Source organism: Mus caroli, unplaced genomic scaffold (assembly GCF_978045245.1).
Source record: "Mus caroli unplaced genomic scaffold, Mus_caroli_1 scaffold_9, whole genome shotgun sequence".
Classification (NCBI taxonomy): Eukaryota; Metazoa; Chordata; class Mammalia; order Rodentia; family Muridae; genus Mus; species Mus caroli.
Genome location: NW_028227264.1, coordinates 94,967,739 through 94,993,982, shown reverse-complemented (window position 1 = coordinate 94,993,982; position 26,244 = coordinate 94,967,739). Strand labels below are relative to the sequence as shown.

Below are 26,244 nucleotides of genomic sequence, written 5' to 3'. Positions count from 1 at the left end.
TATAGCGCGCGCTGGACGGCGCCTTTAGGACCCAGAGCGAAGCAAGATGGCGAGCGCGCGGTGAGTAGCCGTGGAGGTACCGCTGCCCTCTCCTTACAGGCCTGGAAGGCTTGTCCGTAGGCATTGAGGGCTTTAATGTCTGTCGTTGGAGGCAGGACGAGGCTGCCGGTGTCCCCAGGCTCCATCCTGCAGAAGGGCCGGCGTGTGGTTGCGCCCTTCCTGTAGCACATCTCGGCGTGCATGCGGGCGTCAGTCTGCACCAAGTTGACCTTGCGACTCCTGAGACTCCTCCTGATTCAAGTCTTTAAACCGGCTCCTGGGTGGTAGTCCCTGGGTTCCTGTTCCTAGAACTTCAGCCCCACTGGGGTGTTTGATTTGGAACTGAATTCAGTGCCAAGGGGCTCATCCTGGAAAGTCTCTCTTTGGAGCAATAGTTTGACCCTCCCCTGGGTATGCTAGCATCGAGCAGAGGAAGGCCCCCCACAAACGTTTGATTTTGGACTTGTAATCAGAAAACGTGGGTTTTCTTTCCATGCATAACACCAGTTAGACAGTGAACTACCAAAATAAAGCATTTGACTTTTCTCAGCCTTCGTTCCCAATAAACTGAAAGAGCACAGATTAAAGTGGGGTGCAAGGCATAAATAACCAGCTGAATGAACTCAGGGTTTGCAATTCGCAGCGCTCTTAGGATGTCTGGCATCAGCGTGCAAATATCAGCGAGCCCCTATCCTAATCCCTTTCTTGCCTATAGAGGGTCACTGAGACCAATAGAGTATAGGGGCACAGTAATTATATACCGTTTATTTACAACATCTCATGAAATTTGTGGTTGCTTCTCGAAGTTTACCACTGAAGAATTGGAAGGTCGTTTAGTTAATGACTTGCCTCAAATCTTCCAGTTTGTAAGTGTGCAACACTAAAGTCTTTGGAAGCAAGTCCTTATAAATTTTCATGATTCGAAATAAATACGCTTGCTGCATCTTTAAATGTTATGTGACAGAAGATGAGATAGTGACATTGATGGGTTCCTCTTAAGTTTTTCATGTTGAATATTTAATTTCATCAGAAACAGTATTACTGTAAGTGATAGGATCCTATGGGTGGGACTTGGGAGCTAGTATGTAGACTAGCATTTGAGGAAGAGCTTGCAGCGTGTATTATGTGTGAGTGACTTTCTAATTACGTATTCTGCTAAGCGCTCAGTAAGTGAAGCAGACTGTGCAGAGTCCTGAGAAAGTTGCACTTAAGAGAAATGATAGCCGACATAGTTGCTCTGTTTCTCACATTTTGATCTCAGTGACTTTGTCCTGTTGTTAAATTGGAACGGCCAAGTTTAAAAGCCTTGTTTTCAAGTGATGAGCACTAGCTAATGGTGTTAGTGTTTCACTTTACCTTTGTAGCTGATTTTCTTTCTCTCTTAAACAGAAGCGAAAATCTGTGTGCCTAGTGGCAGCTTTCACTTTACAATATCGTTTTTCAAATTACTTGCTAAGGATCATGGCGGCGGCAGTAAAATGGGCGATATCAAACAGAACTATCTGGAAGCATTTACTTCCAATCCAAAGTAAGTGAGATTTTTTTTTTAATGCTTAAAAATGTTTTGTGGTTTTTCAAATATAGAATATTTAAAGCATTTGGTTATTCTCTATGCCTCCTATTTGTAGTCATAAAAAGGGGACAAAATTTAAATGCCTGTCAAAGAGGGGATTAATAAGTTATGCTTCATTGTAACTATGAATATTATAAAGCTGTTATCATTGTGGAAAGATCACTAAATAGAGAAAGAAGAAAATCTGATTTATCAGAATGATCCTGTTGTGGGCTTAAACGATTGATGATGATGATCACTAAATAGAGAAAGAAGAAAATCTGATTTATCAGAATGATCCTGTTGTGGGCTTAAATGATGATGATGATGGTGTGTGTGTGTGTGTGTGTGTGTGTTTGTATGAGTGTGCCTTTGTGTATATAGATGTGCATAAATGCTAAGTGAAAGATCTAGGCTAGTCATTGGCTTATCATTACGATACAAGAAGGATTTAGGTGAACTGGTAGAGAGTAGAACATTAGACTCACTACAATTTACACCTCTTAACTTTTTTTTAGTAGTTCTCAAAATTTAGAAATAAAAAGGAAGTCCACAGCCCCATCTTCCAAGGATCATCACTATTAATATTATAGGTTTTTTTGCCTTGTGGATATGGTCATTAAACAAATAAATGTGCTTCCTTTCTAAAGATCATTTTTCCTGAAAGTCTATTAATCTGTGCTTCATAGTCAGCCTATTGGCTCATAAATAAACAGCATGTGAAAATCCTGCTTGTCACAGCTAGCTGCTTTCACACCCTGCCTCCCTAAAGCAATAAATAGGTAACTTGGGGTCACTTGAGGCAAGGCAACCCTGTTTTGCTCACTAAACTCCTTTTAAAACAGTTGGAATTGACCTAATCTCACTTTTCTAGAAAGCCTTCTGTCACATGACCTTAGTCATATGTTCTCTGTCATCCTTCTTTGTCCTTAAGTAAGTTATGAGACCAAATGGCTTCATAAGCTTTAAAACATCCACACCCAATGTCGATTGCGTGTGTGAGAGTTTTGAATGTCCCTCACATTCTTGATGCTCTTTGTCCTTTCTCTTTAAATTGCCCATTTTGCTTTGCCACCAATGTTAACATCCTTTTCCACATAAAACTTCAAAACTAGTGGTCTCTCTTTAGTAACAGAAGCTGAGTGTACAAGGGCCTCCTTGTCAGGTTAGTCAGAGGACCTTGGGATGACTGAATTGGGGACAGTTTAAGTTAGCTCAGAGGTAACTGAACATTCTGGCCATCCCTGTCACTCCTATCAGGTAATCAGACATTTCTAAATCTCCCACTGTGTGCAAGAGGGACTGAGGATGCCAACTTTGTATACTAGGGCCGCAGTATACATGTAGTGGGAAATCTGATAGAAAAAGGTCTTTTCAGTGAAGAGGGACAGATAGGTAATTTTTACATTAACTCCTGTGGAGACTACTAGCAGTACTGGGTCTGACTTCTCTGTACCCTGGGGCTGGGCTCTGTTAAGGAAACAGGAGGCTAAGTAGCAGGGATCTTTCTCTCAAAAGATGAGATGCCACCAAGCTTGATGACCTGAGTTCCATCTCTGGAGCCCACATGATAGAATGAGGGAACTAATTCCACAGACAGACGTGCCGTTCTTAAAATTCTGTCTCCTGATCCCCTGCTCACCTAATCCTTATTTTTAAAGGTCTGAACATTATTTTGATAATCACATCCTACTTTTCTGTGTAGCCCTAGCTGTCCTAGAAGTTGCTCTGGAGACTAGGCTGGCCTCAAACTCAAAGATCCACCTGCCCCTATTCTGAGTGCTGGGGTTAAATGCACGCGCCACCAGTGTTCAGCTTAAAACTAGTTCATGAGCACAGAATATTGCCAGTGATTGTAGCCACAAACTAAAGTAAGAGCCATACGAATTAACTTTTGATTATCTATGCTTTTAAAAGTTTTTTGTAAGCTGGGTGATAGTGATGCATGCCTTTAATCCTAGTGCTTGAGGTAGAGGCAGACAGATTTCTTGAGTTTGAGGCCAGCCTGGTCTACATAGTAAGTTCCAGGACAGCCACAGCTACACAGAGAAACCCTGTCTTGAAAAACAAACAAACAAACAAACAAACAAACAAACAAACAAACAAATGTTCTTGTAATGGGCTGGGTGTGGTAGTACACCTTTAATCCAAGTACTCCCGGAGGTAGAGGCAGGAGGATCTCTCTATGTTTGAGGCCAGCCTGGACTACATAGTGAGTTCCAGAATAGCCAGGGCTACGTAGAAAGACCCTGTCTCAAAGCAACATCCAAAAAAGAAATCACTGTAGTGTGATGGACATGTTGGCATAAATCTATAATTCCTACCATTTGGGAGGCAGAGCCAGGTGGATTTCCATGAGATCAAGGCTCATCTGATACACACAATGAGCTTCAGGCCAACCAAGACAACATAGTGAGACTGTCACAAAATACTACTAATAAAAAGTAAAATTGCTGTAATGCTTTTTACTTCGAGCTATTCCAGGCAGCATTGATTACAGTGATCTTCACTGGATGGTGTGGAACACACTTTTAATCCCAGCCCTCGGTGGGGCAGAGGCAGGTGGGTCTCTGAGATTAAGGCTATCCTGGTCTGCAGAGCTAGTTCCAGGACAGCCAAGGCTACACAGAGAAACTCTGACTCACAAAACCAAACCAACCAACCAATCAAAACCAAACAAACCTGGACCAACAAACAAAAAACCCCAAAAGACCAACACCCGCCCCCACCCCGTTTTCCTGCCTATTTTGTGCATACATTATCTTTGTGACTCACTCGCTCACCCCATTGCTCCTCCTCTTCATTGCTGGCTTCTTTCCTCTCCCTAACAGCCCCCTTTTGTGCACTCATTTGTACATATGTTTACATCTAGATTTCCATATGAGAGAAGATATAGAACATCCCTCCCTTCATCCGCCTCCTGTTTCTCCCCCCGCCCCCTTCGCCTTAGACCTCTTAGACCTCTTCCCCTCCTCCTCCGTTTCTGTAAACCAACAGAAAACAGAAAGACGTACTGGGTGATGTGTAGGCTTACCTTTATGCTCAGGCGAACTAAACTGTTTTACTCTGGGTTTTTTGCAGACGGAGCTTTGTCTAGTGCTTGTCACAAATCTACATTCTCTTCTCTTCCGGATGACTACAATTGGTACGCATGAAAATTCACATAGCCGTTTTAGCTGGATCTGAAATGATTTTATGCTTGCTCTTCTGTTTATTCTGCCTTTAATTTTGCTTTTTAAAGTTGTCTTATTTATGTGGTATCTGGATTGTACACATTTTAGATAAAAAGGATTGCTGTTGTGTTGTAGTGGATACTCACATCTGTTAGAATAGACGTGCTTTTTCTTTCTGAAGCAGGCTTTAACTTTTTGCAAAAGTTAATTTGGTTTTATAGTTTTATATTAGGGCTTACATCTGTTTATCTGTCTTTTGTTTGACACTGAATAATTCCAGATTACACAGTTGAATTCATACTATGTGTTTGGTATTTATTCAATTGAGTTACTGTTCTAAGAACCAAGAAAAGTATACAATGTATTCATTTTTATTTCTATTTTACAGAGTTGATGTACAGAAAATACAATATATTTTCTTTTTTTAATTAATTAATTAATTTATTATATGTAAGTACACTGTAGCTGTCTTCAGACACTCCAGAAGAGGGAGTCAGATCTTGTTACGGATGGTTGTGAGCCACCATGTAGTTGCTGGGATTTGAACTCAGGACCTTCGGAGAGCAGTCGGGTGCTCTTACCCGCTGAGCCATCTCACCAGCCCCAATATATTATCTTAAATCATGTAGGTTTTATTGCAAATTTTAGTAAGTAAAAAAAATAAACAGACCAACAAAACAAAACAAAAAACCCCAAAAAGCCAAAAACCAAAACCAGCCCAGCTAGACTCAAACTCTCTACACAGTTGAGTCTGGCCTTGGATTCCCGTTTTCTTCTCCCAGAACTTATATATGTGCTACCATGCCCAACATTATTTATATTTTCTTTTAAATGTTTTTTTTTTAATTTATTTATTATGTGTAAGTACACTGTAGCTGTCTTCAGACACTCCAGAAGAGGGCGTCAGATCTCATTACAGATGGTCGTGAGCCACCATGTTGTTGCTGGGATTTGAACTCGGGACCTTCTGAAGAGCTGTCGGCACTCTTAACCACTGAGCCATCTCGCCAGCCCCTAAATGTATTTTGTGTGTGGGTATTTTTGCCTGCATGTATTTATTTGTACTATGTGTGTTCCTGAGGTCTGGGGAGGTCAGAAGAGGGTGTCAGGCCTGCTGGAACTAGAATGACTGACTTCCTTGTTAGCAGCCACATGAGTGCTGGGAATTGAACCAGGGTCCTTTGTAAGAGCAACAAGCTGTCTCTCCAGCCCATACTTTGTTTTTTGACACTAGTTCTAATTGTACATTTCGTGAGTACTAAGAAGCTAGTGATGAAATTAGACTAGATTATATATATATTTTCATCCTGAACACATTGAGTGATGTCAGTGTTTTATATTATGCAAAACTTCCTAAAGCCAGCTGCAGTGGTTATCCTAGCACATGGAACACTAAAGAGAGGATCATGGGTTCAAAGCCAGCCTGGACTGTCCAGCTGAGGTACTAGTGAGACCTTGTCTCAACCAACAGTGGTGGAGGAGAGGTGGCTCAGCGCTCTAAAGTGTGTGCGGCTCTTGCTCCTGCCCAGCACCCACGTGACGACATACAACTCATTCACAGCTCCAGTTCCAAGGACCGAATTCCCATCGCTGAGGACACTGGGGACACCCGTGAGGCACATACGTGCAGGCAAAACACCCATACACATAAAATACAGCCAATATATCTTTTTAAAAATATTTAGCTACTCATTCGGGCTGGACATGGTGGCGGACTTACTTCATTCCCAGCACTGGGGAGGCAGATGCAGGTGAGGCCCTGTGAGGTCCAGGTTAGCCAGAGGTACAAAGCAAGACCTTCTTTGTGACAGAAACAAACTAATAAATAAATAAATAAATAAATAAATAAATAAATAGAATTTGATAGTGGAAATGTTATTACAGTTATGTTTAGAATTCAGTGGTAAAATCAGTAAAACCATTTAATGCAGATGAAATATAATTTATGGTCTCATTACTGTTTATTTTTTTTTTATGGTAGGTAAGCTGGCATATTCTGCTATGGTCTTAGTTGTCACTTATGCTATAGATACAGGGTTTTCCAATCAAGCAATACATGTTCCCTTTAGCAATTTGTGGTTAATTAATTTTATTATTTAAATTTAAATAATTTGTATTCTTGTAGCATAAAGTATATTCAACATAGTTTCTCAGTCTGAAATTAGCAACCTTCCACAAATACATTTTTTTTTTTTTTGTTTTTTTTGTTTTTTTTGTTTGTTTGTTTTTCGAGACAGGGTTTCTCTGTGTAGCCCTGGCTGTCCTGGCACTCACTTTGTAGACCAGGCTGGCCTTGAACTCAGAAATCCGCCTGCCTCTGCCTCCCGAGTGCTGGGATTAAAGGCGTGCGCCACCACGCCCGGCTTCACAAATACATTTTTTATTACATGTCTTTCTTTGGATGCGAGCATGTGCGGGCCATGGCATGCATGGAGAGGTTAGAGGACAACTCTCTTTTCACTGTGTGGGTCCTAGGGCTCAAACTCTGGGTGTTAGTCCTGGCAGCAAGCACCTTTACCCACTGAGCCCTCTCACCAGCCCCTGTCAGTGTGTAAACTTTCAGTTCTGTTAGTGCATGAGTCTCTTTAAGGATAAAATTGCTCAGAGCCTCTTTCAGATTCGATCCAGCTATCAGAATCACCAGTTAACATTTCAGTTAGGCTAGTAAGTTCAGCAATTCTTTTTAGTATTTTTTTCTTTATTGACCTTCTTTGTCTAGAATATTTGTCTTAAGTTTGAAGTAGCATCTTTGTTTTTGTTTTAGTTTTTTTATTTTATTCTTTTTTGTTATTGTTGAATTTTGGGTTTTGTTTTGTTTTTTTGTTTTTTTTTTCTGTGTATAGCTCTGTCTGTGCTGGAACTCACTCTGTAGACCAGGCTGGCCTCAAACTCAGAAACCTGTCTGCTTCTACCTCTCAAGTGCTGCAACTAAAGGTGTGTGTGCCAATACACCCAGCTTAAAGTAGCATTTTGAAATGTGGGATGTAGGACTAATACCCTACAAGGCTTCCTCAGAATACTCCAGCCTGTAGTCTAGACTACCAATCCTCTGTTGTAATATGGAACTTCCAAGGTGGATTGACTTGTATGGCAGAGGTATACATGGCTGTATAGCTAGCAGATGTGTAGCTATCCATGGCTTTATAAAAGTCATCCCAGAAGCTCTTGGTTTGTCCCCTGATGGCATATGCTGCTGTAGCCATATCCTTGGGGCTGCATTTGACCTGAGCCACTTTAGCATACTGGCGTATGTGGGTGGAGCCTTTACCACTGCCAGGCTTTATTGTCCTTGCCCTTCTCTAGCAGTGACCAAGCCAGCTCAGTCAGTCAGCAGGTTCTCCAGCGCAGGAGCAGGGATTAAAAAGAAAAATGACAATTAGACAACATTGCAGCATGACCCCAGCCAGTTCTGAGGCTGAGGTGGGTTTATTTTTATTTTTTTCCCAATTCGCTTTTATACCATTTTAATTACATGTGAGTAATAAGGTCAAGCAGTACAATAAACACAAATAGTCAAGGAACAAGCAAGGCAATAAACAAAGTCCCAGGATCACTGTTTCTAAGAGCTTATCAGGATGACCAAGATATCTGAGCCTACTTCCCTGTCTTAGCCCAAAGTCATAATCTTGCCTGAAGCTTCTCTGTTCTAGCCTGAAATTAGATTCCTGCCTGAGCTTACTTCCTTGTCCTGGCCCACTGTTGTCAGATTCTTTTTTTTTTTTTTTTTTTGGTTTTTCAAGACAGGGTTTCTCTGTGTAGCCCTGGCTGTCCTGGAACTCACTTTGTAGACCAGGCTGGCCTCGAACTCAGAAATTCGCCTGCCTCTGCCTCCCAAGTGCTGGGATTAAAGGCGTGCGCCACCACGCCCAGCTCACTGTCAGATTCTTGCTAAGCAGCCCCCAAAGCTCTCCACACAGCAGGCAGAGGCTTAGCTTGCAGTGTAGCATGCTGGGTGATTTCTAATTAATTTTCTCATTAAGAGTATTCGGGGCTGGAGAGATGGCTCAGCAGTTAAGAGTACTGACTGCTCTTCCAGAGGTCCTGAGTTCAATTCCCAGCATCACATGATGGCTCACATCTGATGCCCTCTTCTGGTGTGTCTGAGGACAGTTACAGTGTACTCATATACATAAATAAATCTTAAAAAAAATATTCTAGCTGGGCATACCTGTACTCTTACTGGGAGACGAGAGTTGGGGGTGATTAAGAGTTTAAGGTCATTCTTGGCTACATAGTAAGTTTGAAACCAGTCTGGGAGACATGAAGTCTTATCTCAAAACAAAAGTTATTCTGCTAGATATGATGGTATGTGTCTGTTTTCCAGTCACTTTGGAGGCAGAGGGAGGGGGATTGCCATGCTTTGGAGGCCAGTATGGGCTACAGAGTGAGTTCTAGGACTAGCTGGGCTACAGAATGAGACCTTGTCTCAAAAAAACAAAACCAGGCCTAAAAGTAATCAAGCTGCCTTGAGTACGGTTTAAGTGTATTTCCTAAAACATTCCCTTTCAGCAAGGTGGACCTCGCCTTGACAGCCGACGGCAGGACAATAGTGTGCTACCACCCTTCTGTGGACATCCCCTACGAACACACCAAAGTACGTACCGGAGGGCTGTCGGATAGCCTTCCTTGTTTTGGGTCTTTTAGCTTTTCTAGTGAACTGTTTTGATTTTTATCTTCTTTCCTAAAAAGTTTCTTAGTATACAAGGGAACTAACTATTTAATGGGAATGGGGACATCATTTTTCTGACCTAAGACATTTGATGAAAACTAGGCTTTGTGGCAGAGACCTGTAATCCCGACCACCTGGCTTGAAGCAAAAGGAATTCAAATTCATCTTAGCAAGACCTTGTTTAAAATTTAAAATTTTATGAAGTTTTGTGAATCTCGGAGATTGGTAGAACACTCATCAGGTATTTGTAAGGCTTTGGGTTGACTCCCCAGTATCACACTCACACATGAAATAAACCTGTAAAGTATATTATATATCCCATACTACCATATATCATGAAAGACTTGTATTTTAGAGTACCGTCTTACAGCTTTTGTGCTGTTGATTCTGATAATCTTTTCAACTTTTCAGAGTCCGTTCATTAGTGTGTGTGTGTGTGTGTCTGTGTGTGTGTGTCTGTGTGTGTACATGTCTTGGTGCATGTCCATGCCCTGTGTGGAAGTTAGAGGATAACTTTCAGAAGCTGGTTATGGTTATCTACAGCCACCAAGTGGGTCCCAGGAATTGAATCAAGTCCTCAGGCCTGGGCCAAGTGTGCTTTCCTGCTGGACTATTATAAAGATCCAAATACTGGCCCCATAGGCTCATATATTTGAATATTCTGCTATTAGGGGGTGGCACTACTTGAGAGGGATTAGGGGGTGTGGTCTTGTTGGAGGAAGTCACGGGGGCCTTTGAGGTTTCCAAAGCCCAAGCTAGGTCCAGTGTCTTTCTCTTCCTGTTGCCTTTGAGTCTGGATGTAGAACTCTCAGCAATTTCTCCAGCTACTGCCTGCATGCTGCCATCCTTCCCGCCATGATGATCATAGACTAAACCTCTAAAACTGTAAGCCAGCTCCAATTAAATGCTTTCCTTTGTAAGAGCTACTGTGTCATGGGGTCTCTTCACAGCAAAAGAACAGTGACTAAGACACATGGACTGAGTGTGGAGGCCAGAGGATAACTTTGTAGACACAGTTCTCTCTTTCTATCTTCATGTGGGTACCAGGGATCAAACTCAGCCGCCAGGTTTTTTCAGCAAGCACTTTTATCTGTTGTCATCTTACTGGCCCCAAACACCTTTTTTTTTTTTTTTAAGATTTATTTATTTTTATTTATGTGAGTACACTGTTGCTGTCTTCAGATACACCAGAAGAGAGTATCAGATCTCATTACAGATGGTTGGAGCCACCATGTGGTTGCTGGGAATTGAACTCAGGACCTCTGGAAGAGCAGTCAGTGCTCTTAACCACTGAGCCATCTCTCCAGCCCCAAACACCTTCTTTTTAATATTTACAAACATTTTTTTTTTAAATTAAAGTGGGGAAGTCTAGCCAGACTATGGTGGCATACATCTTTAATCGTATTATTCAGGAGGCAGAGGCTGGTGGATCTCTGTGAGCTTGAGGCCAGCCTAGTCTACAGAGCATGTCAGAGAACAGCCAGGGCTACACAGAGAAAGCCTATCTTGAAAACCAACAAACTGTTGGTAAGGCTTTTGAGGTAAGTCTCACTGTAGCCCAGGCTGGGTCTCTTTATGTTATCCAGGCTATCGTAGAACTCATTCTGTAACTGAGAGTGTCCTCAAATTAATGGCAGTCCTCTGTCTCAGCCTCCCCAGTGTTGTGATCACAGGTGAGTGCCAACATGGCTGCCTTAAAACATTCGATCATTAGTAACAAATACCAAAACCTAAAGAAGAAAACTCTTGTTTAAGGTCCTGTCAGCCAAGTAGCAGCAGGCGTAGATACAGTGTATTTGCTAGAACCACACAGAAGAAATGAACGCTGCTGTACTCAGTACGATGGAACAACCTTTCTGAGGGCCAGCTGAAGAGGATCACAGGAGTTTGCCACACCAGTTCCCCTCACAGGAATCAGTAACAAGGGCTGCTGTAGCTTGAGGCCAACCAGGCAGTTGCTGGGCAGCGTGTAATTTTGGTGGATGTTTGCAGTTTGTAAGTTTGGACTTTGTGCAGGGTTGTGGTTTCTGTGAGGCTCGGTTAGTTCTTGCTGTCAGATGTATGTATGTGAGAGCTTCTCAGAGCCCCCCATTGTTACACATACACTTTTGTTTTGCTCCATTTCGATTCTGACAGCTTGTACAGTCTAATGCTATGCTTGTTAGACCCTTTCAAGGGATAGTCATTTACAGTGACTGATACTCAGCTTTGCATAAGAGTCGGTCTTCAAGATTTTTAATTGTCTAAGGAGTACTTCTTTAAAATGTACTTGTAGCACTTGTATCCTGTGGGGGACTTTAGGGGAAATGTCACTAAGTACCATCTATTGGAATCTTTAAGAACTTGAGGACTCTCAGGCACACTACATCACCATTCACTTGGTCTGTATCAACCCTTATGTTACTCTTATCAACCCGCTGTTACTCCTGATTTCAGAGCGGAAAGTAAGAGCTTAGCTGTATGGCCAGAGACCAAGACAGCTTTATGAAAGAAATCGTTTCGTTGGGGGCTTGCTTACAGCTTCATAGGGTGAGTCCCTCATGGCAGGGAGCATGGTGGCAGGTAGTCAGGCCTGATACTGGAACGGTAGCTAAGAATTTATATCTAATCTACAAGCGGAGAGGGAGACTGGGTCTGGCATGGGCTTTTGAAAGCCCACCTCCAGCAACACACCTCCTAATCCTTCCCAAACAGTTCCAACTAGGAACCAACCTTTCAAACATACGAGCCTGTGGTGGCCATTCTTACTCAACCCCCACAGAGGTCTGGTATATATTTTTCATTGTTTTTTCCTTAATAATATGTAAGGTAAACTGCCACATTGCAGATTAAAAAAAAATCATATGGGCCCCAGTATATAGGAGAAATAGGAAAAAAATAATAAGTACCTTATCAATGAGGTAAAATAATTGAGTAAGAACTTTTATTATTGGAAAGTGAACCTAAAATTTTTTTGTGTATAGACGAGTCTTTCTGACTTTGGATAATACAGCTACCTGAAGGTGCCCTGGTAACTTAACACTGGATGGCAAGGGGGTGCATGGCTGAGGGCAGTCGCTGTCTCATCACAAAGCCAGTCAGTTCCCGGCTTATGTTTCTACACTTCATCGTTGGTAATTTGCTTATTTTATAGCCCATCCCTCAACCAGATCTTCTGCATAATAATGAGGAAACCCACGAGCAGATCCTGAAAGCCAAGTTAGAAGTTAGAAAGCGCAAGCAGCTGGAGCAAGGGCCCATGATAGAACAACTGAGCAAGGTGTTCTACACCACGAAGCATCGCTGGTACCCGCACGGACAGTAAGTTCATCCCGCCCCTCGGCTCCCACCGCACACGCTCACCTCTGTCTTTGCATCAACAGCTTCTGCAGTGGCGCTGTGTGGGAACATTGACCAAGTGTGCCATGGTATATTTCTCAGTCTGCATATCCTGGAGTTCAAACAACATTAACACTTTATTAATGCAAGTCTTTCTGAAATTCTGCTGGCTTGTGCTAGTCCTTTATTACAGTTTTTACATTTTTCTTTCCTGATAATCTTACTGATCTTATTCTGAGCACTTTATCCATTTCTTTATTCTAAAGGTTTATTTATTTCCTTATCTTGCGTGTATGAGTGATTTGTGTCTGTGTAAATACACTACATGTGTTTGCCCCCAGAGACCTGGGGAGTACACCAGATCCCCTGGAACTGGTGCCACCCTGTGGCCACTGGGAACAGGGCCTGTGTCCTCTGCAACAGCAGCAAGTGCTCTTAACCTCTGAGCCGTCTCCGCAGACGCCCTTTATGCATTTCTAACAGAGTTTTGAATTATTACCCCCCTCTCCCCAATTGTGCAGGCTGATTGGTCAGTAAATGTCCTTAATTCCGATAAAAACTACTTGCAGTTCTGTTTACAATGCTCACATAGTGTTTTTCTCCCTCCCTCCCACATTCCCTCCCTTTTTTTCTTTTTGTGTTTCAAGACAGGGTCTTACTATGTAGCCCTGGCTGTCCTGGAACTCACTGTGTAGGCCAGGCTGGCCTCGAACTCAGAGATTTTTTCCGCCTCCAAGTGCTGAAGGTGTGCCCCATCACTGCCCAGCACATTGTGTTATTCTTGTCCTGTGTCCTACTATAGCTTTAGTTTCCCTTTCCTTGCGTGATTAAATTAGTCTGTCTTTGTGTGCGTGCATTTTTATGCTAGTGTGCGTGCACATGGGAGCCAGAGGTGAATGCTGCGTGCCCTCCTCAGCCACTCTTTACCTTATTTACTGTCGTCGCCACCCCCCACCCTATTTACTTACTTTTAAAGATCTGCTTATTTTTATTTATGTACACGTTTTGCCTACTTACAAGTGTGTGCACCACATGTATGCAGTGCCCCAGGAGGCGAGGCATTGCATCTCCTACAACTGGAGTTAGAGATGGTTGTGAGCCTACAAGAGGGTGCTGGGACTTGAACCCAAGTCCTCTAGGAGAACTGCCAGTGTTCTTGAGCACAGGGCCATTCTCTTGAATCTGATCTCACTGATTACACAGACTGATTGGCCAGCATGGCCTGGGATGCCCCTGCTTCTGCTTCCTCAGTTCTGGGATTATGAGTGTCCACTGCCTTACAGGCTGCTTTCTACATAGGTGCTGGGATTTGAACTCTGGTCTTCATACTTGCATGGAAGATACTTTAATTGAGCCAGCTCCCAGGCCTTTCTATTTACTTGGGTTGGTTTTTTTTTGTTGTTGTTGTTGTTTTTGGGTTTTTTGGGTTTTTTTAGATTTATTTATGTATAAGTACATTGTAGCTGACTTCAGATGCACCAGAAGAGGGTGTCAGATCTCATAATGGGTGATGGGTGGTTATGAGCCACCATGTGGTTGCTGGGATTTGAACTTAGGACCTTTGGAAAAGGAGTCAGTGCTCTTACCACTGAGCCATCTCACCAGCCCTATTTACTTGTTTGTTTATTTATTTATCTTTTCTTTCTATCTTTCTTTCTTTCTTTCTTTTTTTCTTTCTTTCTTTCTTTCTTTCTTTCTTTCTTTCTTTCTTTCTTTCTTTCTTTCTTTCTTTCTTTCTTTCTTGTTTTTTTCAAGACAGGGTTTCTCTGTGTAGCCCTAGCTGTCCTGGAACTCACTTTGTAGACCAGGCTGGCCTGGAACTCAGAAATCCACCTGCCTCTGCCTCCCAAGTGCTGGGATTAAAGGCGTGTGCCACCAGTGCCTTATCCTCTTTACAAATACAATTTTATTACATTTATTTGATTATTTGTGGTGGGGGAAGCATGGGCCAATTGGAGGACAACTTGGGGAGTTGGTGATCACCTTTCATATGGGTTCCAAAGATCACACTTAGGTCTTGAGGCTTGATGACAAGGCCATTTCACCACCCCTACACCCCATTTAAATAAAAGCATGTTTGCTTTATTTACTTGCTTATTTATTTATTTATTTATTTATTTTTGTATTGTTGAAATTGAACTCAGGGCCTTGTGAATTAGAGGCAATCTTTGAGCTCTGAGCTGTAGTCCCAATCTCGCCCTCCCCTCCCCCAAACTCCTTATGTCTTCTCTTGCATTGCTAGGGATCAGCCTGAGGGCCCACACATGCTGGTCAGTGTGTTGTTCCGTGGAGCTCTACTCCTAGCCCAGAATCTTCTCTCACATCCTTCTTCTTCCAAACCAAACTGTGAAGTGTTCTCTGTTTCTGTTTGTTGGTCTGAGCAGGCTCTGTTCTTACTCTCTTGTGCAATCCGGTACCCACCACCGAGCTGACTCTGTGCAGGACACACCCACTGAGCTCCCAAGCATAGTCACAAACTGCTCCATCATCAGGTGCTCAGTGATGGGATGACACCCCTGTCTGCAGCTGTTAGAGTTGAGGACTGAAGACAGTCGAGTACAAACAGCTAAAGCTGTCGCTGAACCTTGAAAGGTGGTTCAGACATATACATGAGATGGTCACAACTACCCAGGCAGAAGGATTAGCTTTTCGGGTGAAATGTGGAGAAAACCTCAAGTCGCTCTGATTGGTCCGGATGCTGGTAGATCCTGAAATGTCCCCCATTGTCCCTAGTTGATGATGCTGTATTGGGAGGTCATAAAACCTTTAGAAGATAGGGTCTGTATGGCAGATGAGTGTCAGTGGGTATGGTCCTCTGGGGACTGAAGCCTGGCCCTGCCTCTTCTCTTCTCTCTGCTTGATCACACGACCACGGGAGAAGTGCCAGGCTCTGGCTGCCACTATCATAGGTAGGAGCTTTCTGTGGACGTAGGATGGGTCGATGAGGGTTTTATGCTGAGGGATTAGAATGCAAACCTGCATGTCCAGCATTTATGCCATAGAACATTTTTAAGGATCCTCACTTAAGGAGAGTGATGTCAGGAAAGACGGGACAGGGAGGCTTGTTAGAAAGCCATTACAATAATCTAGTCAAAGACTTTGACTTTAGCAGGCCGCCACCAAGAGTGAGGAGGGGAAAGTGAGGTGTACGGGTGCTTTATGAAGAAAGACAGGCTGTGCTCTAAGAACTTTATTAGTGGTGAGTGTGTGCCAGGGAACCAGGGGCCTGGGGGCGGGGCCTTTGTGACTGCGGTGTTTTCCTGGGTAGTGAGTGGTGCCATTACTATGAATGGAGAAGTGAGAAAGATGAAGCCATTGTTAGTTATGCTGACTCTGAGGCGCGTGAGTCTTCCCGTAAGTGGCTAGAGGAGACTGGGTCCTGGGGCTCTGTGTGCTGTTCCAGGTCCTTTCAGGAGATCCTTTCTCCCTGTCCTGAGTGTGGCAGTTTTCCTGTGTACTACTTCATACTACCTTTCTTGGTGACGTTGACCCTGCCGTTGTTTTTATTAGAGGATCTGTGTGTGCCTTGCTGAGCATGGGGAGGTCAGAGGACAGCTTGCAGGCATCCATGCTCTCCTGCCGCCATTTTGCTCACAGAGATGGAACTCTGTTAAGTTTGACATTAAGCACCTTAACCAATGCCAGCCCAACTCTAACTTTTTTTTTTCCTCTAAAGACAAGGTCTCACTCTGACTTGCCTGTAATGATCCATCCATCATTACATCGATCATTACATCGATCATCGATCATACCAGGTTGGCCCAAACCTCACAGAGATCCACAAGCTTCTGTCTCACAATTGAAGGTGTATGTCACTGTGCCCAGCTAAACTCTCGACATTTTTATTTACAGTCATTGTGTAAATGACATACAGCCCATTGCGCTATACAGTTCAACATTTCCTCAGTGTCCTTCAAATATTTTAAATTAGGAGCTGGAGAGATGGCTCAGTATTTAAGGGTACTGGCTGCTCTTACAGAGGACCCGGGTTGGGTCCCTAGCATCTCTACATGGCATCTCACGGCCGTTTATAGCTCCAGTGCTACGGCATCTGATGACCTCTTCTGCCTCCAGAGGTACCGGGCCATCGTGTGGGACACAGACATATGTAGGCAAACACTCACAGGCATAAAATAAATACATCTTCATTTTAGCCCCCTTTGAGACAGGCGGGCCTAGAACTCAGATCTGCCTGCCTCTCTTCTGCTTCCTGAATGCTGGGATTAAAGATGCACCGTCATCCATCACCTGGCAACATTTTTTTTGTTTGTTTGTTTTTCAAGACAGGGTTTCTCTGTGTAGCCCTGGCTGTCCTGGAACTCACTTTGTAGACCAGGCTGGCCTTGAACTCAGAAATCCGCCTGCCTCTGCCTCCTGAGTGCTGGGATTAAAGGCATATGCCACCATGCCCAGCTGGCAACATTTTTTTTTAAGTTAATTTTTTTTTTAAAGTTAGACATTTTTAGTTCTTTGCAGTAAAACAGCCTTTCTTTCCCTCATCTAAAGGAGCCCCCACTTAACGGTGTCTGTAAGAACTCAGGGGGCGGGGTCCTTACTGTGCACTTGCCTTGTTTTGAGACAGGATATTATTACTTTGTCGTCCGCACTGGCCTGAAACTCCTTTGTAGTCCAGGCATCTCTAGAGCTGGTCACAGTCCTCCTGCTTCATTCTCTGAATACGTGGGTTACAGGCTAAAGGTGATGTATTTGTGTCTCTTTTCTAAGAAAGAAATTAGAGCTCTTGGCAAAAACATGCTGTGGTTATTATTATTCTGGGGCCTTGCTGCAGCCAAGTTGCCTTTAAGTATCTGTTAGAGGTTTCTGGTCCACTTCAGATCATTTAGTTCCCAAATAAAACACCCAGACACCTTAGATCTATAGTAAGCTTTAGAGCCCTGGAGCTGGACAGACAGCTGTCAGCCCTCCGTGCTAGTCTGTCTACTTCCCTGTGGGGATCCCCGAGATACCACTTGCCTTGTTCCTCCTGGGCCACTCCTACTCCATCAGGCCAGCCCTCACCATCACCCATCCACCTACCCCATGGCGGTCTCTTCTCTTCTCCTGCTTGCCTCTCTTCTTCCTTTTTTTCCTTTTAACTGGGACTGTCAGCCAGGTAATGAACACCTGCACCCCCACCTCCGTCTACTGCCCAGTCACAGGCTTTAGCCTTTTACTGACCAATGGACTGGGGGAGGGGGCAAGGTTGGCACAACAAAAGCTGGTGGACTTGTTGTGCAAGCCCTTGGGACAACCAGGTCTTAGGATACAGTATGTAGCATTTGAATACATAGCAGCACCAGACCCACCCCAACAAGCACAGTCTCTATTTTTTTTTTTTAAAGATTTATTTATTTATTATATGTAAGTGCACTGTAGCTGACTTCAGACACTCCAGAAGAGGGCGTCAGATCTCATTTCGGGTGGTTGTGAGCCACCATGTGTTTGCTGGGATTTGAACTCTGGACCTTCAGAAGAGCAGTCGGGTGCTCTTACCCACTGAGCTATCTCACCAGCCCCTCTATTTTTTTTTAAATGCAAAAGTGTCTTAAGTAAATTTTACTGTGTTTGAATAAGCAAGTTGTGGGTCTGATAACCAACTTTAAAAATCTTATATTTATTTGATAATTTCATACATATATGTGTTGATCATATCTCCCCTCAGCTCCTTCCCAACTTCTTGTCTTTCCATTTCTATTTTTGTTTGTTTGTTTTGTTTTGTTTCAAGACAGGGTTTCTCTGTGTAGCCTTGGCTGACCTGGAACTAACTCACTTTGGAGACCAGGCTGGCCTCGAACTCAACCTGGGAGTTCGTCTGCCTCTGCCTCTGCCTCCTAAGTGCTGTGATTAAAGGTGTGTGCCACCTCCGCCCAGCTCCTGTTCTGCATTTATCTCCATTTTTGATTTTTGTTTTTTAGTACTCATATTGTTTATGCATATGATTATGTACATAACAGGTGTTAGATTTTCACCTGCCTTTGTAACTATTAAGTTAGAGTTCATGAAAGCCAATTAAGAAGCCATCCCATAGTTTTGTATCTTTAATTATATTCTTAGATGTGTAGACATGATTCATGGCCTCACTGCATCTCCTGTTTGTCTTTTTTGTTTTACTTAAAATGTTATTATTAATGTTTATGTGTGTGTTCAGGTATGTGGAGGTGTTTGTGTATGCCACACTGACAATGTGGGTGTCAGAGGACAACTGTCAGGTCTCTATCTATCTATCTATCTATCTATCTATCTATCTATCTATCATCATCCATCTTTCTGTCTATCTATCACCTATCCACCTGTCTATCCATCCATTGGGGTGGGGGTGGGCTGTATGCAGAGAGGTTTATGGGACAACTTCAGGTTTAAAGACAGTCTGTCAGTAGCCTGGAACTCACCAGCTAGGCTAGGCTGGTCAGGAAGCCCCAGGGTCTTGTCTGTCTCTAGCTCCTCAGTGCTGGGAGAACAGTCCTGTGCCATACCAGTTAGCTCGAATTACGTGGGTTCTGGGGACTGAACTCAGGCCCTTAGGCTTGCAAGGCAAATCCTTTCCTGACTGAGCTATCTTCCCAGCCTTTTATTTTTGCACATTATCCAGCCTACTTTTCATCGTCCTTACTGGCTTTTGTTACAGGCTTCTTTCCCGAGCATTCAGATTGCTTTAATCTTTTATAAACATTGTTTATAACCAAGTACTGAAGTTGTGAAAATCCCCTGACTGTATTTCACTTGAAGGAGAAAGACTAAAGGCAAGGAGACGATTCAGAGCGTGTTATCTCCTATCTTACCTATGTTTAATCTTAATTTACTTTAATCTAATTGCTACTAATTAGCTTTTGACTGCTAATTAATGTGATCTCCTAGTATATCTTTACCCCTCAGGGTTGTGAGGCACTTTGAATTATAAGCAGACTTTAATTAGGCGGAATTGATTGTCCCAACACCTCTCCCAATAACGAGCTCAGCAGAAAACCCAGATGCTAGTTTGTATGCATAAAGAAGGCATCTAGCCTAGAATGATTGTCCTTTCAGATCGTCCAGCACATATTTGCTTAGTATCTGTATGTATGTACACGTGTAAATATATACAGAATCTTATTTGTTGCTAGCATTTGTGCATGGTGTGTGTAGGTTCCAAGGGTCGAAGTTAGGTTGCCAGCCTTCTGTGGCAGGTGCCTCTACTCACTGATCTGTCTTGTCTACATGTCTGTATTTTAATTCAAGTATTCGTTTCTGAACATTAGTGAATCATTTTTTCCTTAAGACTCAAGCAATTTATAGACTGATTTGTCAGTATTTCACAGTTTTTAAGGTATAGCAATCAGAAGAATGGGACTCACTATGATTTAAAAATGAGCTATACAATCTTCTTTTTCAATGTTTTTAGAGGTATTACAGTGTTGCTTTTAAAGGCGTGTAAGATACATAATGGAGACCTCCATATCCATTCAGGCCCCAGTCCCTGCAGGTAAACACAGGGTTGCCCCTGTGCTGTAACATTCAGGCTTGTGCTGTTTGAACTCTAGCACAGCCCTTTCCTGGGAGAACAGCTTTGTGACTGCATCAGAACAGACTATATGCCATATATATTAACATATATACCACCCTGCTGTTGCCACCTCCAGCCACTTGCACAAGTCCTCTGCTGACACGCATGTTGGCTCTTACTCTAGCGCTGTAGGGACATATGTCTACGTGACCAGAAATGCGCCTTGCGATGCCTCAAGTCCTCTAACTCTTTTGTTCTCTTCAAAGTTGTCTTAGCACTCCTGTCTTTTGTATTTATAGATGTATAAATTTTGAAATCAACATATCTCCAAAAAGCTTTTTTTCTTTAAAAGTCTGCTGGAATTTTAAACAAGATAACATTTGGTCTCCAGGCCCATTTCAGGCTAGTTGGTGCCTTACATAACTAGATATTTATATCTCTGAAAATGATACATTTTCCCATTTACGTGGGTCTTTAGAAAAAGGTTGTATGTTTGTTTGTTTGTTTGTTCTCCCTTTTGAGACAGGGTTTCTCTATGCTGCCCTGGTTTTCTTGGAACTTGCTCTGTAGACCAGGCTGGGCACTCAAGAGACCCACCTGCTTCTGCCTCCCCAGTGCTGGGATCAGGCGTGCACCAGTATCACTTGGTTAGAGAATTTTTGTAATGGTGGTTGTTTTTTGTGGGGCTTGGCTTGTGGGTTTTGTTGTTGTTGTTTGTTTGTTTTTGCTTTAATAACTTTGCTCATTTTTGAGATCATAATAGAATGACACTATTTTCACTTTCCTTCTCCCTCCGTCGCCTTCCTACCCCAACCTCTCTTGTTCCCATCCTTGTTTTCGTTCAAATTCATGACTTTGTCCTTTAATCGTTGTTACATGTTATGTGGTTTATATAATAGCTACATATATTCCTAAATATTAAAATAAAATCTGCTCAGTCTATATAATGTTACTTTATACCTGTGTGTGTTTAAGGCTGAGGCGTCAGGTTTTCTTGAGACAGGTCTTGCTATGTTCCCCAAATTAGCCTCAGACTTGCCTTTCCCACCTCATGCTCCTGAGGACGTGGGACCCCGAGTGGGTGGGTACCACTGCTCTCAGCTCAGAGCTCATTTACAGGTCGCAATGTATACATTCATCTCAAAAAGTCCTTTCATTGTGACTGCAAACAGAATTGGATTTTAAATTTCAATTTCTAGAAGTTAGTTGTTTTTAGAAATACATTTGTCTGCTGGACATGGTAGTGCATGCTGTGTAGACACAGGTTGGCTTCAAATATAGAAATCCTCCTGCCTCTGCCTCCCAAGTGCTAGGATTAAAAGTGGGCACCATTCCTGGTTGTGAAAGGTTTTTCAGCACTGACCTGATTCCACAAGTGGAAAATTCTGTACTTAACTCAGTTTTGAGGGTCACAGTCAAGTCGCAGCCACACTAAAAATATTATATAAAATTATCTTCAAACTTCAAATAAAATGCTTGTAATACATATATAAAATACAAGTACAGTTCATGTTTAGACATAATAATCACAAAACAGGCAAGACATACTCTTATTTTGGGGGGGTTTTGATGCCCCTCTTTGCTTTCAAATAACTACAGGGTGTTTCTACACCTACTTTAGCCTTTATAGTGGAAATAATTGCATTATCAATAAATTTTCTATAGAACATATTTATGATATAAAGTTTCTTTCAAGATAAGCATTTGGTTTTAATCCAGGTTGTGAAATTGTCCTCAAGATCTGAAAGGAGATTTTCCAAATTGTTTAATTGATAGGAAATAATTTTTACAATGGCGGATTGTGGCTTATTACTAAGAAATATCTGAGAAGTATGCGATAGTATATAAAGTTTTATTGACCTTTTTCAAATAATTCTAACAAAAATAGATAAAAATCACAGAAATTTAAGTTGTCTACCTGAAGTAACTAATTACTGGAATAATCTTACCTCTAATATTTTCTTCTTCTCAAGGTATCACAATCGTCGTAAGAAACTGAATCCTCCCAAAGACAGATGACTACGTGTGATTCCCTGAACATTGGGAAATTTTGCTTTGTGTCTTATTTGCCAGCTGAGAAAATATACATGGTACCATCATTAAGGTGGTTGGCATATAGGAAAAAATAAAAATACCCTTTGGTGTATTCAAGTGTGTGTTTTATTATGTTGATTCTGAATTTGAGGTTGTTATTTAAGAAGTCTACTTGATCTTATTTTCCTTTTTGAAACATTAAAGTCTTTTCCCCTGGGGACTCTCTTTTATTTATTTTGGTTTTTGAAACAGGGTCTCTCTGGCTGTCCAGGAACAAGACCAAGACCAGAGCGGCCTTGAGAGCCATCTGCTTCTACCTCTTTTTATTGTGTTGTATTGTGTTGTGTTGTTTTAAATTTTGTGTAAGTATGTGTACACATGAATGCCGTTGTGAGCCTGACATGGTGAGTGTGGTGGCGCATGCTTTTAATCTCAGCACTGAGAAAGCAGAAGCAGGCAGATATCTGAGGCCAGCCTAATCTATGAGTGAGTTCCAGGACAGCCGGAGTTACACAGAGAAACCTTGTCTCGGAAAAAAAAAAACCTTAATAATAATTTAATAATAATAATAATGGAGGGGGGAGAAGGAGGCAGAAGAGGAAGAGAAGGAGGGAGAGAATGTTTTTTGATGCAGTCTCTGTATAAGCTGCCTCTGTATTCACGTGCATCTCTACCTTAGCATAAGTGCTAGGAATCCAGGAGTGATCTACCCTGCACAGCCCTGTTACTTACTGTCTTAAATCCAGTATGATTAACTATTTTTACATCATCAGTGAACCATTGCTAATATGTTAGCATAGTTAAAATGTACATATTTCTCAAATTTTGTTTCACACACACACACACACACACACACACACACACACACAGAGGTGATTTTCACCCCACCTACCCTCATCCTCTCTCATCCCACTCCCTTTGAACCTCTTCTTCCCAGTCCCCTTCCTCCTTTCAGGCCTTACATTGTGTGGCCCACTGAGATTGATAGGGTTGCTTACATGAGCATGGGAGGGGTTATTTACTGGAGCAGGGGAACTTGCCAGTGGCTACACCACTCACTGATGGATAACGACTCCCTCTCCACCATCCATCAGCTGCCGATAGTTTTTCAATTAGGGGTGACAGCATATGAGTTCCTTTCTTATCCATGCTGGATGCGATGTGTGTGTCTGTGTGCGTTGCCTCTTGCGTGTTTATGCACCCCATATATGTCTGGTACCCTTGGAGGCCAGAGGATGGTGTCAGGTTGCCATATGGAGTTACATATAGTTGCAAGCCCACCATATGGGTGCTGGTGTAGCTGTCTATAAAAAAAGTAGTTTGGCTACTTTGTGGGTTCTTCTTTCTTCCACCCTCTCAACTCCCTAACTCTAGATAGAGAAAAAAACGATAGAGAGGAAAGGAAAGAGATCCTGGGATAAAGTCAAGTTGGAAAGGGGATGATGTTATGGGTAGACTAGGTCTTGCTGCTTGGGGTGTCCAGTTCTTTGGGACAGGTTTGATCTCTGTCAGGAAGTCTTAATTTCTTCTTGTTTCCTCTTTGTGTGTGACTACTAACAAACTGTAACCAACAGCCCACGCTGCCTCTCGGCCCTAGCATTTATATACCCTCTGAAAAGTCTCTATAATTCCAAATGTTTCAAAGTCACAGCCCTGCTAGAGCACGAGGGAAACCACAATCAGCTGCTGTGCACAGTGGGAAGCAGCCCCATAAGCCACACCTGAGAGTAAAACAAAAACACTAAAATATTCTAATATCTCTTTTTTTTTTTTAAACCAAAATGCCAAAATTGTCACTACATGCTCGGAATTGAACCTGAATCCTCTGGAAGAGCAGCCAGTGCTCTTACCCACTGAGCCACCCCTCAACCCTCTGCCCTGATGCTGGAAATTTTGACTGGGCTTGATCTTATGCAGACGATCAGACCTGCTCTGAATTATGAGTGGAATTGGTCACTAAAGTCTAAAAGACATTTTACAGCACTTGTCTGTGTCTTTTGGCTTGTCCCCCATTCTGCAATGTTTCCTGAGCCCTGTCTTCAAAACAAAACATCAAGAGACAACAAACATAACCACACAAAATTGCTTTAGAGCCTTTGCAAACAGCTGCAAACCTGTGATTAGGATTCTTCAGCAAACTGGCGCTACGGGAACGTTCTCAGATTAATTACTGTGCTCTTTGATGGCATAGCTGCCTTGGGATTTGTGTTTAGTTGGTAAGGAATCTAAAAGAAATTATGTATGTATGTATGTATGTATGTATGTATGTGTGTGTGTTTGTGGGTTTTTTAATGTGATGCCATAGAAATTGTTTGTTTGTAAGTCTTTTGTCTACACGTGTGTCTGTGTATGATGTGTGTTCCTGGTTCCTGTGGTGGCCAAAAGAAGGCATATATCCTCTGGGTCTAGAGTTGCCAACAGTTGTGAGCTGCCATGTGGGTGCTGGGAATCGAACCTGGGTCCTCTGGAAGAGTAGCCAGTGCTCTTCTGCTGAGCCAGCTCTCCAGACGCCCACGACTAGGTTAGAGGACAACTCGTAGTTGTTAGTAGTCATCAGTCTTGGCAGCAGGCCCTTCCAGAGAGTTGGTAAAGTGTTCTAGTCACACTAATGTTAAAACGTTTGTCTGAATGTTATAAAATTGAGTGAAGATAATTTCTTTTTCAAAATGGATGCCTAACCAAGTGTACATAGCGAAGGCGATGCAACTGGACAGCCAAGTAGCCAAGCGCAATGTAAAGAATAGCTAATAGGTTGGTTTTCCAGCTGAGCAGAGCAGCTTGGCTCTGCACCCTCAATGCCTTCTTCCGGAATTACATCAAGTTCAGAAGCCGTGCCTCGAAGACATGACTCCAGGACCACAGTATTTTTTCCAGAAGGTCTCTTAGTAATACCAAGTAGAATATGCTGTGGAAGCTATTGGACATGCAGGCACCTGTTTGGGAATTCTAGCTAATGATGGAGTTTGGCTTGCAGTAGAGAGGTGTAACAGCCACAAGCTTCTTGATGGAGTCAGTTGTTTGTTTGCTTGTTTTTTCTTCTGGAAAAGTTGATAAACTTAATGAGGACATGGCTTGCAGCATGGCAGGCACAACACCTGATGCTAAGGTCCTGACTAATTCATTGCTCAGAGGTATTTGTTCCAGTAACAGGAGCCAATTCCACGTGCACAGTTGTTTACAGCACAGTGCTATCACAGAGGCATATGCACAGTTTGGAGGGAGGTGTTCCGTTGCTGTTTCCTTGCTGTGTATTGGCTGGGGTAAGCACCATGACTTTCAGCTCTGTTAGAGTGACCCAAGTGGATCGGAAGCCATGAGCATTGGAGACAGCAGTGCCCGAGCTGTGTCAGTGTTGAAACCAGACTACAACGCAGGAGAATGGACTCTGAAGTCGGCACTTGCTCTAGCTGTCAAGGTGATAAAAAAAAATAGGACAATGAATGTTAGTAAACTGTCAGCTGAAGAAGTAGAAATGGCCACCCTAAGGAGAGAATGGAATGGCCGTGAGCCTGGTCCTCAGGCAGAGGAAGTGGAACAGTTGACCAAAAACCAAGAGGAGGAAGAAGGGAAATCTCAGCAGGAGAAGGAGAAGGAATGGAAAGGAGAAATAGACAAAATCGTGGATTTTATAACTCCTGAGCGGCACCAATTCTGTTAGATGCCGTCCTGGCCTTCCACTCTGGAAAGGTTTTCTTGTTTTTTCTTTTTTAAGTTGCCCATCAGGGAAATAGGACATTGCATACTGAATCGAATCCTTGTCTGTCCAGTTGGATGCTTTATTGTAATGATGGACATCTTTATAAACATCTTAATCTTAACACATAACTTTTTGGAATAAAACTTAGACTGACAAAAACAGAATAGTGAACAGAAGAGAAAAAGGTTAGTAATAATTGATAGTAATGTGAACCTCTTGTCCAATGGGAACATTTAGGTTCTCTCTATTTTTTTATTGTATCAAAGAAAGTAAGTCTGATAC

General features: G+C 42.6%; 1 protein-coding gene and 1 pseudogene across 2 annotated transcripts; both read left to right on the top strand.

Annotated features, from left to right (window-relative positions):
- On the top strand, positions 1-22,479 carry Mrpl42 (mitochondrial ribosomal protein L42). 2 transcript variants are annotated; one of them, XM_021175029.3, is made up of 6 exons: positions 1-60; positions 1,429-1,567; positions 4,673-4,736; positions 9,274-9,358; positions 12,567-12,733; positions 22,205-22,479. In XM_021175029.3, the coding sequence occupies exons 2-6, from the start codon at positions 1,501-1,503 to the stop codon at positions 22,248-22,250; spliced, it is 429 nt and encodes a 142-aa protein (XP_021030688.1). In that variant the 5' UTR covers positions 1-60; positions 1,429-1,500; the 3' UTR covers positions 22,251-22,479. The 2 variants fall into 2 exon arrangements, with proteins under 2 accessions (XP_021030688.1, XP_085699234.1); XM_085843108.1 differs by lacking the exon at positions 1-60 and adding an exon at positions 6,326-6,515 and having other exon boundaries at positions 1,434-1,567.
- A 2,853-nt stretch (positions 22,480-25,332) lies between these two features.
- On the top strand, positions 25,333-25,923 carry LOC110302736 (proteasome subunit alpha type-4 pseudogene; annotated as a pseudogene).
- Positions 25,924-26,244: the final 321 nt, after the last annotated feature.

Coding starts and splice junctions, on each gene's coding strand:
- Mrpl42 (XM_085843108.1), top strand. Junction 6,516..9,273: donor CACTGGGGAGGCAGATGCAG/GTGAGGCCCTGT, acceptor ATTCCCTTTCAG/CAAGGTGGACCTCGCCTTGA. Junction 12,734..22,204: donor CGCTGGTACCCGCACGGACA/GTAAGTTCATCC, acceptor CTTCTTCTCAAG/GTATCACAATCGTCGTAAGA.